At 34.0% G+C, this 16,413-nt stretch overlaps 2 protein-coding genes across 2 annotated transcripts in view; both read right to left on the minus strand.

Annotated features, from left to right (window-relative positions):
• Positions 1-11,594, minus strand: part of Hel89B (histone acetyltransferase 1) — an 18,984-nt gene extending 7,390 nt beyond the window's left edge. Inside the window, exons 1-14 of the mRNA XM_011057222.2 lie at positions 8,724-11,594; positions 8,064-8,114; positions 7,558-7,805; positions 7,111-7,454; positions 6,588-6,933; positions 5,893-6,515; positions 5,029-5,801; positions 4,397-4,958; positions 3,840-4,128; positions 3,317-3,612; positions 2,899-3,212; positions 1,197-1,947; positions 851-1,114; positions 28-669 (exon numbers count right to left, since the gene is read on the minus strand). Of these exons, the coding sequence (XP_011055524.2) occupies positions 28-669; positions 851-1,114; positions 1,197-1,947; positions 2,899-3,212; positions 3,317-3,612; positions 3,840-4,128; positions 4,397-4,958; positions 5,029-5,801; positions 5,893-6,515; positions 6,588-6,933; positions 7,111-7,454; positions 7,558-7,805; positions 8,064-8,074 (5,463 nt within the window). The 5' untranslated portion in view covers positions 8,075-8,114; positions 8,724-11,594. The remainder of the gene's footprint in view (positions 1-27; positions 670-850; positions 1,115-1,196; positions 1,948-2,898; positions 3,213-3,316; positions 3,613-3,839; positions 4,129-4,396; positions 4,959-5,028; positions 5,802-5,892; positions 6,516-6,587; positions 6,934-7,110; positions 7,455-7,557; positions 7,806-8,063; positions 8,115-8,723) is intronic.
• Positions 11,595-11,737: 143 nt separating this feature from the next.
• On the minus strand, positions 11,738-12,634 carry ATPsynF (ATP synthase, subunit F). Its single transcript, XM_011057220.2, has 4 exons — positions 12,428-12,634; positions 12,238-12,336; positions 11,992-12,108; positions 11,738-11,915 (listed from the first exon to the last, which is right to left on the minus strand). The coding sequence occupies exons 1-4, from the start codon at positions 12,516-12,518 to the stop codon at positions 11,887-11,889; spliced, it is 336 nt and encodes a 111-aa protein (XP_011055522.2). The 5' UTR covers positions 12,519-12,634; the 3' UTR covers positions 11,738-11,886.
• Positions 12,635-16,413: the final 3,779 nt, after the last annotated feature.

A 16,413-nucleotide genomic window follows, 5' to 3' on the forward strand; every position in this document is an offset into this window, starting at 1 on the left:
GATATTAAATATTAATTGTTGAATTACTTGATCAGTAGCCATGGTTTCCAAAGAAGCATTCTCTGTCGATATTATTGTATTTGCAGTGAGAAGTTTGAATTTTTGAAGCCCCATGATCTTTTCCTCCACTGTCGATCTAGTAATTAACCGGTATACGTTGACTACTTTCTTCTGTCCTATACGGTGCGCGCGGTCCATTGCTTGGAGATCTTTCATAGGGTTCCAATCGTGCTCCACGAATATGACCGTATCTGCTCCCGTCAAGTTTAATCCAAGACCACCGACTTGAGTGGTTAACAGAAGAACATCTATCGATGGATCAGCATTGAAACGCGTTACGACAGAATGTCTGTGCGCCGCTGGCACACTGCCATCTAGACGGAGATATGTTACTGTCGGCAGATGCGTGCGAAGTAGATCTTCCTCCACAATGTCCAACATTGCCTTCAATTGGCAGAAAATTAGAGCACGATGTTGGCTCACTAGTTGCTGTTCCTGGGAATGAGCGCTTTCTGCGGTAAGATTCACAGCGATAGAGGAATTGCGAGTTTGCTGCTGTTGCTGTTGTCCGATACCACAATCTAATAGCAATTGTTTCAATGCAAGTAACTTGGCGCCGTGCTCAATTTCTGCCAAAGTGCTTTGTTGCTGCTTCAACATATCACACACCTGGAAATATCATAGAAAAATTATATAGGATAAAATTTATTACAGATTTTATAAATCAGATGAAAAAAATTGAAAAATATAAGACTGTAAAACAAGATATCACACATACACACGCACACACACATATTTTTCTTTAAATAATTTTTTAATACATTTTTTTAAATATTTGTTTTTTACATACTGTTCGATACAATGGATGCCCTTGACTTAACACCAATTTTGGATGATTGCACACGTTACGCAAATATCGTAATGCTTCGAACACGTTACTTTGAGAATCGTTAGAAGACGAGGAATTGTTAGTGAGAGCGGAATGACGAGTGCGAAAATCCTCATAAAGTATGCGTTGCAAAGGCGATAAATCGCAATAATAATCTTGTGTGATTTTGGGTGGTAAATCTTGCAGCACGTCTTCCTTGTTTCGTCTCAGTAAGAACGGCAATACCTATAATCGAATCACCATGATAGAATTTAAACTAAGGAACTTTAATGAAAATAAGGCAGGGGAAATGGGGGACACAAATTACCTGTCTATGAAGAGCTTCCATAGCTAAAGCACCAGCCTCTTGTTCTTTTGGTCCTGCCTTCGGCTCTCTGCAGGCCAAAATAGGACGGGAATACTTAGCGGCAAATTGTTTCTCGCTGCCGAGGAAACCTGGCATCAAAAAATCGAAAAGAGACCACAATTCGAGTACATCATTCTGTACAGGTGTGCCGGATAATATAAGCCTGTGATTAGCATGCAATCGCTTCATGGCTTTGGCGCTTTTCGTTTTACCGTTTTTTATTACATGGCCTTCATCGAGCACACAATAATTCCATTGATGCGCTTCGAAGAATTCAATGTCTTTTCGTACAATATCATAACTTGCAACTACAAGCCTGTGGTGTGGCACCCGAAGACGCAATTTCTCGCGATCTTGTGGCGTGCCGGCATATTGAATAACTGACAAATCCTTTACTTTAAAGAATTTCTCAGCCTCGTATACCCAATGACCGGTTAGAGTTGGCGGGCATACAACTAGACTAGTCGGTGCCTGTGAATTGCGATGGTGGTCCAATGCTAAGATACAGAGTGTTTGTAATGTTTTTCCAAGTCCCATATCATCACACAACACTCCGTGCAGATGATAACGATTCAGAAAATTGAGCCAATTTAAGCCCTGTCGTTGATACGAACGTAATTCTGCGGCTACAGAAATCGGTAACTCCGTATCAGGAATATTATGAGGATTTAAAAGTTGATCCAAGAACTTTCTCTCTTGTGCCTTTTCTTGTCTGTACATATATTACATAACACTTTAGGAACACTGAATTCAAATGCCATGTGAACTTTCAATAATATGTACGATTGGTCAGTAAAGTGATATATTAGAATATCTTTTAAGTTGTGTTAATTAAAGTGGTTCTTTAGTAAAGTGCCAAAAATTTAGGTGTTTCGCCAAAGTCTGCCCAAAATTACAAATATCTGAATAATTTAAAATATTAAAACTATTCGAAGTTAAATTTATATGCAAATTTATGCACGTAAATATCTTTCCAGAATGACTATTGACCTATTATTACTTTTTTGTGATTATTAAAATCGTAATTTTTATACTATTTTTTATACTACTATAATCTTGTTTTTAAGAAAAGTCTATGGTAAGATTTATGTGCAGTTAGTCAAAGAAGCGTCTGTGAGCCTTATCTGTCATTAAGTAATATGTGAAAGATTACATCTTTAACATTTTTCCTCTCTTATTTTATCTACTATTATTATTTTATTATTATTATTATTATTTTATTTACCTACCATAGAATTTTGCACATGTCAATTTCGGTACTTCAACTTCATTATATAAAAAAATTATACATTTCTATGATAACTTGATTTACTAAAGAATCACCTTAATAACTATTTCGTTATTCACTACCAGTACTAAAAATCTATAGTATATGTAACGTGAACTATAGATTTTCAGTAATCGCTGAGTGTGTGCGCGCGCGCGCGCACCATGTGTGTGAATAACGAAATGCAGTCATTATTACTCAAATTTTGTAACTTGTGCTTAATTCATGAATTCACTATTTCAAAAAACGATAATATCGTGACGACATTAGCAATCATTGATGTGACTTTTAATGATTGTGTTATGATCCGTTTTTTGTTTTTCAGGAATATTATTGTATACACCAATCACACATATTATCAAAAATTATATGTATAATCTCGCACGAATAACTTACACTAGATCTGGTGGATCTGCAATTGCGCCAGGATCTAGCGGTAACAGTTGCACAAGCGTAGCGAAAGTTGCGCTACAAACTAGTCTTACAGATTGATTTTGATCGCTCATACGTCCCAATAAAGGTACCATAAAGAGTACTGCATATGGCACCACATGTACGCCTAAGTTTTCGACGATACAAGTTAGAGCTTCCGCAGCTCCTTGGCGTACGGAATCGACTTTGTTCGGTGCCACTATGCCTGAAGAACATCTCTTCTCACTGCCAGTTGTGTCCAAGAGTGGCATAACACTGCGTAATATGTGTACCATTGTCTAAAAAAAAAAATAAAAAAAAAATAAAAACTTCTTAATCTTTTTTGTTTTATATTATTTATGTCTATCGTTATTACTATGTATCTGATAAAGCTTAAAATTACTTTCTCTGTATCTAGAGTAGCTAATATAGCTATACATCGCGAGGTCATGTGTCTAACAGTTTTGTATGAATGCGTTAGTAGACTGCATAAGCGTGGTAAAACCTCTAACACAGGCGGTAATAAAGATTTATCCAAACTTGGTGCCATGATTTCTAATACTTGTAGACCGACAATTAATAGATTTCCTTCATCCTCTTGTATATTATCTTGTTTGGTTTCATCTTTTAGTGTGTTCGGTAAAATCAAATTCCACAGTTGAGGTAAGCGATCAGGTAATTGAGCACCGAAGAGAGTAGCTTCAAAAATATGGAAATATTTTAAACATAAAATTTACATATATTACATACAGACTATTACAGAGGGTTCTCATTAAAATTAGTTATACACAATTAATTAATTGGAATTTAATCGATTCCCTTGTATCTCATTTCTTTTTTTATTAGATCAGAAAGAATTGCATTTAATTGAACATTAAGTTAATTTTGATTAAGAAATGATCCTTCTAAATATTGCTAATATATACCTATAGCTGTTAATGCAAATGTAGCTCCGCGACGACGTGTTCTAGCAGCTTTGGCTTCTGGTTCTTCACACGCGAGTAATTCCTCAAGGGGAATCTCAGTCGTTGGTGGTCTACCAGGACCTCTACCGCTGCCGAGTCCACTACCTGCACCACGATTGTAAGCTATTCTCTCAGCATGTTTTTGTCTATTATTCAAAGTGAGTATTCCATCATAAATTTCAGTGTCGCAACATACCCGTGGTGTAAATTCAAGGTCAGAACACAGGAATGTACATAGATTGGTAGAAATCTGTAACAAGTAAATATTTGGTAACATCTTGTAGCATATGGGAAGGAAATGGAAAAAATTATTTGATAGTTTTGAGATACTTTATGTCATATTTATTAGGTGCTGGAATTAATTCGTAGCGTTTTTAATGAAAGAATGTTATTTATTTCACATGAGCATTAAAAAATACATTAATGAAAGTACTTCCCATCACTTGTAAAACGCTACGAATTAATTCCAACACCTAATATTTTTATTCCTTATGATTTTATGTACTTTATATGCAAACCTTTGCATTCGGAGATGGTTTTCTATCGATACAAAGCTCGATTAGATGAGACAAATGTTTTGCAGCCAGTTTTTGTAGTTCCTCATTTTCCTCGCGTTTTATAGCTTCCATTAACGGTTTTACTAATGGATTAAGTGGTTGAGGAGATTCAGGAAGGATATGTAACATTGTAGCGGCACCAGCGAGCGCGGCCATTGACATAACATGCAACGATTGTTGTTGTGCCGCCATCGTAGTCGCTCCGATGTCCAATGCTCGCCTCCTTTCCTCTAAACTATCCATTAATTTAGGTTTTAATCTAGAAGATATTGAACAACTACTAATATTTTCAGTTCCTCCTGCGTTTGTTCCAACAGTGCAAATGGCGGGAAGTCTTCTCTTAGCCAGTGCAGCGATCTGATCAAGAGTCATCACGCTGGATGAATCTATTTCAAATGATATCATTAATTTATAATGTTTTAAAGTTGCGATGTAATCGTGACTTTCGTGCAGCAATCGAGTGAAGGAAGCAGCAATCTCATCGTAGTACATGCATTCATTTAAACAAGCCAATAATCTGTCACTAAAAAAAAATTTTGTTTCATTAATATAAATACATGAAATACTTTTCATAAAAGTTGTATGCTTTATACCTGAGTATATCTGGTATTGTGGGTATTCTCAATGGATCTACAGTCGCCCAACTAGACATTGTAAGCCCCACAACAGTACGTTGTAACGCCGATCGCGAATTAAGATGTGCCAATAGCACTTTAGCATAACAAAGCGCTGGACTAGGCACGTCTGGTGGATAAATGACACCTGGTGCAGGTTGCACAACGTAGTGCGACAATAATCCTAACATACGAGACGCTCTACAACGAGCCTGTATCACGTTTGCTTTTCGTACATTCAGCGCTACTGTTTCAATCCCACCAATGTACATTTTCAATTCAGATAACGATTTCGCATTTGCATTAATATTACTGTTTCCGCTATTAATATCCAATTGTCCGTCGCAGTAGGCGACCGTTTGATTATTCTTTGTGCCCTTAATAGAACTAGCGACTGTCATCAACAAATTTGGGTTGAATGGCACATGTTCTGGTTGCATGGCAAGGCATAGCCATGTACTGACATGAGGGCACGCCGCATGTAGCAATAATTCGAGATCACTCTGCACGACTAGATTTTCCCAGACACGTTCGGCCACATCTTGTATCGTGCTAATATGCTCAATTAACACACATTGAAACACATGCCTCAATGTTTCCTGTAAAACTAATCCACCACCTTCACCCCATCGCTCTTTTTTGTTTCCGCTATAATTGCTATCGTTTCCAGTTAAAGTTTGCAGTGTTTGTAACGTGGCTTTACGAACACTTGAACTTGAATGGCTGAGAAATGGCCATAAACGTGGTAATACCTAAATAAATAATACCTAAATACCTTGTTCAACCATTATTAAAAAATATTTGTATCCCTTTGCCGAAAGAATAAAAATATTGTTGCATTACCTGCGATAATGGCTGGGGTGTTAAACAAGCATGTGCCGCTGGTAATGAAAGTATCGCAGCCAAGAGACCCATAAAAGTGTTACAAGCTGCAGCCAAGTCATCTTGTTCTTTTAATAATTCCCAAAGACGTATTACAATAGTTTCTAATTCTGTTGATTTTAATAATCGCGGAAGAGCGTGTGCTACTGGTATAAGTGCACTTGCGGCAGCTGCACCTACGTCATCGACAGGATCGGATAATCCTTGCATGATAGCAGGAAATACTTGTGGCAATACCTCGTCTAACAGATCGTCTCGTACGGCCAATAAATATTTTAAAGCAAGAAATGCACCGTGTCTCGCTTCCCATTCATTATGTTCCAACAGTTTGAGAATTACAGAAAATATTCCAGGAAAAACACCATTTGTATCTTTGGTATTTGGACCACCGGGTACTAATAGGAAGAGCGATCCTAATGCTTGAGCACATGTTTCTCGTACTGGAGCAACAACTTGATCAGATACGAAATCTCCGAATCGATCAAGCCCTAATACACACAATAATCGTAAAGCGGCATCGATCACCCATTCATAATGGCTTTCTTGCATTTCTTCTGGAGTTTGATCTGTAGACTTGCCTGCTCCTGTATATTCAAGTGCATTTAGTGTTTAGCAGTTAATATAGAGGGAACTATATTCACTATAGACTTACGTACCTTTACCATGAAGTCTTATGAGTTCTCGCAAAGCTGTTGCTGCTCCATGACGCACTTCCCATTTTTGACTAAATAAATCCTGACAAAGACTTTCTGCAAAAGATTCTAAGGGCCAATCTACGATTGAATCTGGCCAGCATCCAGTGCCATCTGGTACTCCATTTACTTGCTCGTTAGACATGTTGCATTTTGATCCAGTATCTGATGAGATTGTGTCCTCTAGTATAATTTTTTTGGTTGCTGGTTCACCAATTGGAGATTGAACATTCGTTGAATTTGAATTGTCATCATTAGAGCGATGGTCATCCGGTTCGCGCGATCGTTGTTTTGATACTGATTGACGAGCCTATTATTAAGATATAAATAATTCATATCGTTTATTATGAATTTTATATATAAAACATGAAGTATGTAAAGCAATTTCTGAATATTATAAGTTTTTAACACTTGCTAGCATAAACTGCAATAATTTAAAGAAAATATCAATTATAAATAGTTAAATCTAAAAATAAAAACGTAATACTTTGCGTTTCGCTCTATTCATTTCTCTTCTGCTCATTAACAATCCTTCAGAATCATCAACAAGTGTAGTAGCAGTTTGTGTTATACATGGCGCCTGTACTAGAGTCAAATCCTCAACAGTAAATAAATCGTCAACTCCCATCAAACGTGGATGAAAACCTAGCTTTGCAGCTAATTTTTCTTGCTGATTGGGAAGTGACAATTGTTCTCCCTCTGATACAGTCAAGTCGTATTCACTGCCCTCAGATCCAGTAAGATGTGAACTACGAGCTAGAACTCTGCTCATATCAAAAGACTCTAAATTCAATCTGGTAGTGGAAGGCTTGCGTTTCACTTCAGATTCATCTATTAATTCAAAACACTCGTACATAATATATTTAAAACTTTCAAAAATTCTTATTAAAGATATAAAAATTAATCAACAATGTATTAATACATATTATATTACCTGTAGAAGCTTCTTTCTTAATTGGTTGTGGGTTCCAAGGAGGAACTTGAGCAAGTATAGCTTGTACAGCATGGGCAGCCGATATTCGAGTATCCCATTGTGAAGATTTTAATAAGGTAGAGACTCTTGCTAATAAGTGATGTAGATCATGAGGATGTAATCTCTGTGCTTCTCCCAATTGTTGCGCAGCTGCTCTCTTGGTAACTGCGTTTGTTCCAGTCTCCAACAATATGAATAATCTGTCCAATCTAAAAGTTAAAATATATATTATCCAATATAATATAAATTACTGATAAAAAAATTAATTTTTTAAAATATTTATTTGTTTATAATGTATCTTTCATAAATACATAACTAATATAGTTATGTTTATATATTACTATACATTTTCAAAGAATATTGTATAATACTTTATGTATATGTATATATATATATATGAAATACTTTATGTATATGTATATATATATATGAAAAAATAAAAGTATATAATTTTATTATACATTTACCTTGACGTCATGATGATAAAGTATATTGCTCAATAAACGACTCTTGAATATCTGAAATCAAAATAGTCACAAACAATTAAAGCTTATTTACTTACAAAAATATCTAATAAAACTTTCATACAATATTCCTATATATACATAGAATTGATTCGAGTATAAATTGACAGTGCAATTACTAGTTCTCAGGAATACTCGAAAGAGAATTATTGAGAGATTCTCTAATTCTTATGTAGACAAAATTGTGTATTTAATTGTACGATACTGGGCAAACTTCCTTGTGGCATTCTGAGGATTATCTTCGAGCAGAAGAGTAAAGTTGCGATAATAAAATAAATGATAATCAATGATTGCAAATAGCGAGGACGTTTGAACAGTATTGGTCTGTAGAAAAGAAAAATGAAGAATAAGGTAGCGATATCGAGAGAAATGAGGATAGGCCGCTAAATGCTTGGTGTGACGGTAGTGACAGTGATGATAGTAACGGCGATGATACATCAGCGATATTCCGAGCGATCGTATCTTGTGAATAATTCGCGAATGTGGAAGGATCGTGGATAAAATCATGGCGCGTCAGTCCGAGTGCAATATGGATATAACGAAGTGTTCGGTCGACGAGGAACGACCAACAGGCCGAGGAACCGATGTCAATGGATCGCATACCTGTTTTCTCAAAAATTGTTTTGGCAGTCTTGTTTCGGCTTCAACCGATCCACGTTGCCATTTCCGCATTGCCGGACATACGAAAATCACATCATGCCGCGCGTAACGCGAAACTACGCTTACGCTTGTCAAATTTCTTGGAGAGAAACTCATGTTACAAGCATCAAATTTATACTGACAGCCATATTGCTGGTGAACCTGAGTTTTGTCCCCTGGTTTTACTCTCATTGGTCGGTAGTGCGCATGTTACCTACCGATCAGCTAATCGTCATCCTCCCCGTTCAATAATCGTTCGCGTCAGTACTCGGTATGCGTCAGTATGTGTCTTTGATGCGCGAGCAGTGCGAAAATTGTCTGCGCTTTGCGCAGTTTGCCACAGTTTGCGCACTGTTGGATATATCAATGGGTTTAGGGTATATCCACACAACTTGCATAGCCGCATAAACGTATACATAAAGAAAATTATTTAATTGCATTTCTCTTTTAAAGTCTCTCTTAAAGTTTTAAAGCACATAAAGTGTGATTGGATAATTTTCTTAACGATGATCGCTGATGTTGTAGATGATGAACTTGATGTTGGCGTTATTTGCTTTAATCCAGACATCGTTTTTTTTTTTGAAACTTTTATAAAAAGATTTCACTTATAATTTAATATTTAATTTTTGTAACTACACTGTTGAAAATTTCATGAAATTTAATATACTTTTACACAATTTTAACTTAATTCATGACCTTACGTTAAATTTAATGTATTTATAACTAAAAAGTATATATTTGTGCACATGTACATGAAAATTTATGAAATTTAATGTACACGTTCATTACATTTAAGTAACTGTTGTAACTTAATTTTCAATTAAATTGTTCGTTACTTTTAATTTCGTTCATAACTACGAGCTTCATTTACATTTAAAGGAAGCTCAGTTATTACTTTTTAACAGTGAATGTTGCATTATCAATTATATGTAATGATTCCGATATCAATTGTAAATAATTTAAGAAAGATCGATCTAGCCAATTTAATGGGTTACAATTAAAAAAATTAGTTAAGTTCGTTAAGATCGCCATTTTTACTGCTTGATATACTAAAAGAAATAACATGAAAAAAAAGTTATATTAAATTAAACTTTAATATTAAATAAAATAATATTAAATATTAATTAATATTAAAAAACTTTAAAATCTAGAGGATTTGAAAGGAAAAAGTAAAATAGAGAACATGGAAGTATTAAAATATACACATATCTTGATACAGATTATTAGCTAACATCTCTATTAGCTAACATTTGTAATGATTCTTTCTAAAAGAATCCCCTACTAATTATAATATATGGAAAATTAAGTTCCGGTAAAGTGAACTGGTTTTTACAAGATGTCCCAGAATGACCGCCAAATATTTCGTGTGCCAACAATTGCTAACAGTTGTTAACACACGAATATTGCGAAAATTGCAAAATGGTAGAGGACTTTTCGTCTTAGTTCGCTTTATCAGCACACAAAATATTTGGCGATTTCATTCTGAAACACCCTGAACAAAAAAGTAAAAAAAGACCTTTGAATCCTAAAAAGAACTCACAACTGGTGAGTTCGAAAAACATAACAGTGAATTATTTTGGTATCCTTATATTTTTAGAACAGAAATGGGATAGAAAAAGAATTCATTTTCTAAGTCGGGAATGAAAAAAGAATTCTTTTTGGATTCTTTGTGCTATTTGGGTTTACTATTAATAATGTATTAAATATAAAAAATATTTTTAAATATTATGGGCTTATTTTTCATTAGATATAAACGTATGAATTGTAGATGTCTAGAAATCTTTTGAAAGAATAAGGCCCATTAAAAAAAAAACATATAATATTTTAGCAATAAGTAATGGAACTATTTTATTTAAAAAATGCAAAAAAGAAAGAATTCTAGCATTATCGCTAATTCGGGTTGACAATCGCAAAAGACAGTCGCAACGTTGACGCAATAGCAGTAATTATAAACTACTATGTTTTATCACTTTATTTTTTTTATTAGTCAGCCTGTATATCTTGAATATATATCTGTTGCATATCTATGACGCATTTAAAGATATGTGTGTGTGTGTGTGTACTATACATGTTGCGCGTAAAAGAAAACACAACATAACTATTTTATTCTTTCAACAAAGTAAATATAAAAACATATATATATATATATATATATATATATATATATATACATAATTTCAATAAATAATCAAAATAAATGCGTTTGAAATTATGCATAAAAATATCTTTTTTTTTTCGAAATGAAACAGTTCCGGGATCTAATAATCTAAGATCTCAGACTCACTGACTTAATTAAGATTTATTATTTATTTACGATATTATTTTGTCTAATCCTTTGATATGATTTCGTTAATTTATTCTTTTCAACATTTAATTATTTCGCTTATGATTCAAAAAATCGAAACGTTCGAAAAAATTGTTATGTATGAATACATTTTGATGAATAAATTGTAAAAAGTCATTATCAATTGGTGCATTGTAAACTGCACTGTACTCTAGCTCGTTTCTTTGTTTAACTATTAGTTACTGAGAATCCATTGTATATTTACCATTTGTTTTGTTATTTATTTTTGTAAATTTATTTTAAATTTGTATTGTGATCCTAAAATAGCCGAAAAAGATCAAGTTGAAATGTTCCATACTTAAGATTGCGTTTCATAAATTTCAATTTATCTAAAAATATGTAAGATTATATGCCTACACACAATTATATATAAATTATCTATATTTTATTTGAAACAGAATTATTTCTCTAATTTTTATAGTAGAGCATATAGTCCTCTCTAAAAATGTTTCTTTAGAACAGTTATTCCAATATTATCTTATATACACGTTTGTAAACTGATTCATTGTATGTTATTGTTGTTTATAATTTACAAATTTCTATATCATAGTTTTTAAGATATGAGATTAGCATAATTAATTTTTGACTGTTTTAATTAACATTTTATATTAGGAATTAATATATCAAATACAAATTATGTACTTTTATATATATTATGAACATTTATTCAAATGCATTCTAAACAGTTGAATACCTTTCATGAACAATTGAAGCATAAATTGCTTTTATTTCTATCATCTATGGAAGTGTCTAAATACAGACACTATCATTAATCAATCACAATTAGTGATATTTGTAATTCTTATGATGACCTAAAATGAAGAAAAAACAAAACATTAAATTTACAGTTCCATTAAAAATATAATTAATTATCTGAATAATACTCACGTAGCTTTTTATAATTGATTACATAAAACGCAATCATAGTAGCAACTGCAAATTGAAAGAAGGGAGCTACGCCAGTTCGTTTAGGCTGTACATACTTATGTTGCCAACGCCAAAACGCTACAAAATGAACCGAGTAACATCATGACAAGGAATTTTTACATAAGTTAGGTATTCTTTTCTGAATGTCATATTAAAGTTATATAATTTTTGGCTAATAAAATTTCTTTCTCGTGTAAACACAAGTACCTCGTGAAAACAATCCTAAAAGTGCCTGTGGACTTTTTTGACGTCTCGCGAACCAGCCAGGAACTTCTTTGAGCTTCAAATCCAAGTAAGGAATGTCAGCTGCATAAAGAAAGGGGTCATTATTACATAATATTATTAATTGTGCCCAAGCAAAAGAAGTGTACTTATGTGATGCTACAAATCAACTCACGTTTTCCATAATAGCGTGCAGGATCATATGGCCCATGTTTCACAGGATCGTATTCAGCAGGATAACCACCAAATTGCAGTTTGTTCTCCATAGAGAAATATCAGTTTTTATAAATAAATTTCACGAAATTATCGAACAAGATACGTATATGAACGTCTAATGTCAGTCATAGACATAGAAGATATGTAGATTGGAGACTTATAGGGCCGGTCTCACCAACTTCGATCAACCTAATCGGTCGATTGTTACATTGGAACTGATCAATTGCATTTGCTGTTCAGCAGAATTGACCAATCACGGTTGACACTTAACAGATTAGGTTAATCGGAGTTGGAGACCGACCCTTAAACCGGTATTCATAATCGATTCTTATTCCAAGGCTATCTTAAGACGCTAATGCGGCTCTCTTACCTTAGGTCGATATTCATAGTTGGATCTTATATTCAAGACTATCTAATGCTTAGTTAAGACTGGATGCAGCAAGCGGCGAAGCAGCAACCAACCAGCAAGGCGATATTTTATACGCCATTATATTGGGTCATCTAAAAAGTATCCGCGGTACTTTGTCACTAGATATATGACCATCAACACACATCTAGTGACAAAAAACCGCGGATACTTTTTAGATGACCCAATAAATATCGTCTCGCTGATTGGTTGTTCCATTGCTTGAGAATGGCTGAGTTTGAATTAGGTCTAAACTCGGTTCAGGCATGCTAAGCAAGGATATGATCAATGCGATACTGCAAACGCTTTAAAGCGTTTTTTAACTGATTAGTTTGTAAAATTCTTTCTTCTAATTGGTCCATCAAATGTTTCAAGGCATTTGTAACGAAACTTTGACCACAATTTACGAATCAATCAGAGGACCGTATTGATGACTTAAGACATTACTTAGGGAACGTTTATATTGGCCGTAAGTCCGGATTTACAATAGATGTTTCAAGCCTTAAGCAGTAACAAATTGACCAATTACAATCGAATGCGAGGAGAATACGTGATTGTGATTCGTTCATTTCTTACGGCTTAAAGCCTTGTGTCCATAATGTTAGAAATCATCTGAGACTTCTGATGAAGAAAGAATTGATCAATCGCAATAATCATGTGATCAAATTATTCAAATGTGATTTGTTAATTTTTTTCTCTGCTCGAGATTTTCTCGAACCGATTTCTAGCATCGTGGACATCGAACTTTAGACTTAAAAATCTATTATAGATCTGGAATAAGTCAAATAGACCTGAGAACGTCTTTACTATCTGTATCGAACATCCTGAGGATGTTCTGAGAACGTTCTGAGGACGTCCTTGTGTTATTTGGGCCGGAAGTGGTGCGGAATTGATATGGAAAAGGTGCAGAAGAATTGCAGAAAATATGCGGTAACGATGTGAAGAGGTGCAGAACAAATACGAAAGAAGTGTAGAAGTGATGTGGAAAAGGTGCGAAAGAGGTGCAAAAGAGTTGTGGAAATGATGAGAAGAGATGCGGATAAGTGTAGAAAAAATGCGAAATTAGTGCAGGAGAGATGTGAGAGAGATGTGATAAAGATATAGAAAAAGTGCAGAAAATAAATGCAAAGAAGTGTAGAAGAGAGAAATAAATATACAAAAAGGTGCAGCAAAAGAAGATAAAGATTTTGGGGACAACGACGACGACGACAAAGAAAATGGGAAAATTTAATTATTTTTTACATCATTCTTGTATCTTTCCGTCCTTATTACTTATTATTAAATTTGTGAAATTTTTTTTACGGTTGAACACGAAGAGATAAATTATTTGAATTATCATTAGCATTACATTGAAAAAGTACTATGTGATTTAATTCATAAAACATTTTATTTAAAATTATATCAGCAAAAAAATAATATATAGACATAACATTTTACAATAAAATATCTAACTTGTTTCTACTTCTTTCTACTTCTGATAAATCTATTCAATACTGTTTCTTTAACAATTTCTATATCTTTATGTATGTAACAACGCTCCAAAAATTTTTTATATGATCTATTAACTTTGAAATGCCAAATGGTTGAAAAACTTCGTTCAGCAGAAACGACATTTATTAGGCAAATAGAATAATATTTTATGTATCTTATAATTAATAACTTTTGCATAACGCGGTAATAACAATAGACCAGTGAGCTTTAAGCCACAAGAACTTAGGAGTTCCTTAAATTAAAAAATATTTTTGGAATATAAAAATTGTAATAAGCATTTTAAAAATATTAAAAATATATGTATTAGGTGTACAAATAAGTTTCCGCCGTTTTAAATAAAAAATTAAGCATTTATTGATGTGAAATTGCTTGTTGAGTCGTTCCTAATGTAAGTGCAAGTTCTTTGCGTTTGGCACGAATCTTCATTCAATAATGCTTCCAATTCCGCGTCTTCGTACACTTTCGGCCTTCCGCTACGTTTTTTGTCTTCGACGTCAAATTCACCGTTCTTAAATTTTTGAAACCATTCACGACAACTTCTCTCACTTAAGGCAGCCTCACCATATACTTCTACAAGCAATCGATGGGCCTCAGCTGCAGATTTCTCCAAATTAAAAAGTAAATCAAAAGTTCCCACAAATGACGCTTATTCGGCTCAAAACTCGGCATTTTCGCACAAAAAAAAATATATGATGCTGATACAAAATCGCTAGTATTTCAAGGTTATGTTGTTGACAGATGTCCAACCTTACGATATAATGTTTTACATCAGACAATTTTAACCATAGCTTGCTAGTGGCGCCGTCTTTTGTCAAACGGCGGAAACTTATTTGTACATCTAATAACATTTTATTATAAATTTTTAAAAAGAGGCATTCCAAAGAGAGGGAGGGAGGACATGGTCTCCGTAATCTGCTAGTAAAGAGATAAAATTCCTTTGTCCTCTCGTTAATCAAATTTCAATCTTCACTCTTCAATCTTAATTTTCAATGCGTAGTCTAATTCTGGCCTTACTAAGGTGATCATATCTATTCTAGGTACATTCCTACTAGGAATTCCTGATTGAAAAATACTCCAAAAGTAGGACAAAAAAGAGAACATTTTAGGTTAAATTATATTGGGTCATCTAAAAAGTATCCGCGGTTTTTAGATGACCCAATAGTAGAAAATAAATTGTATATTTGAATTTAATAAAAGAAAAAGAGTATATTTAAAAATCCCAAGAACATGAAAACATGTATTTATAATATTAGCAAAAAAATAACTTTAATATGATAAAATAATACCTAATAATTTTTAAATTTTATTACAGATATACAGTAATGATCATTAATTCATTACTATATGTATTTTATTTGCAGTTGAACTTAATAATTTCCAGTCCCCTCGCTCTCTCTCTCGCTCTCTCTCTCTCTCTCTCTCTCTCTCTCTCTCTCTCTCAAAATGAGTACATTCAAACACGCTAAAAACCTGACCAGATATCCCCAGATGTTTTACAAAAAAAAAAAGAGTATATGTTCGGAAAAAATCGAACTCTGATCACCTTATTTATGTGCGACAGTATCATAGTGACTTAATAACTTCCGACTTAATAACTTCTCTCGCTCGCTCGCAAGTCCCAAAAGTAGTATAATACAAAAAAGAACACATACACATTGAAAACTCGCTCGGACGCCCGAAAAAAGAGTATGCGCACTAACATGCTATAATTTGATAATATTCTTGAGACTTCCACGAGTACTTTCTATATAAAGATTATGCGTTTCGCGGGCTTCCTCCGTGTCCAGATCCATTCTTGGAATCCCAACGTTATACAGCAGTATCAGGCTGCTCCTCGCCCTGATAAAGTGGACTGCAAGGTTCACGAAACGTTGGCATTCCAAGAATGGATCTGGACACGGAGGAAACCCGCGAAACGCATAATCTTTATGCTATAATTTACGTCACGCACATTATAGAATTTTAAAGATAAAAGCGCGTTCTGAATACGGGTCTACATGTTTGGGAAAGAGTACGAATGGTAATCCTAGGCCTTACGAACATGGTTG

Source organism: Acromyrmex echinatior, chromosome 2 (genome assembly GCF_024713525.1).
Source record: "Acromyrmex echinatior isolate Ae372 chromosome 2, ASM2471352v2, whole genome shotgun sequence".
Classification (NCBI taxonomy): Eukaryota; Metazoa; Arthropoda; class Insecta; order Hymenoptera; family Formicidae; genus Acromyrmex; species Acromyrmex echinatior.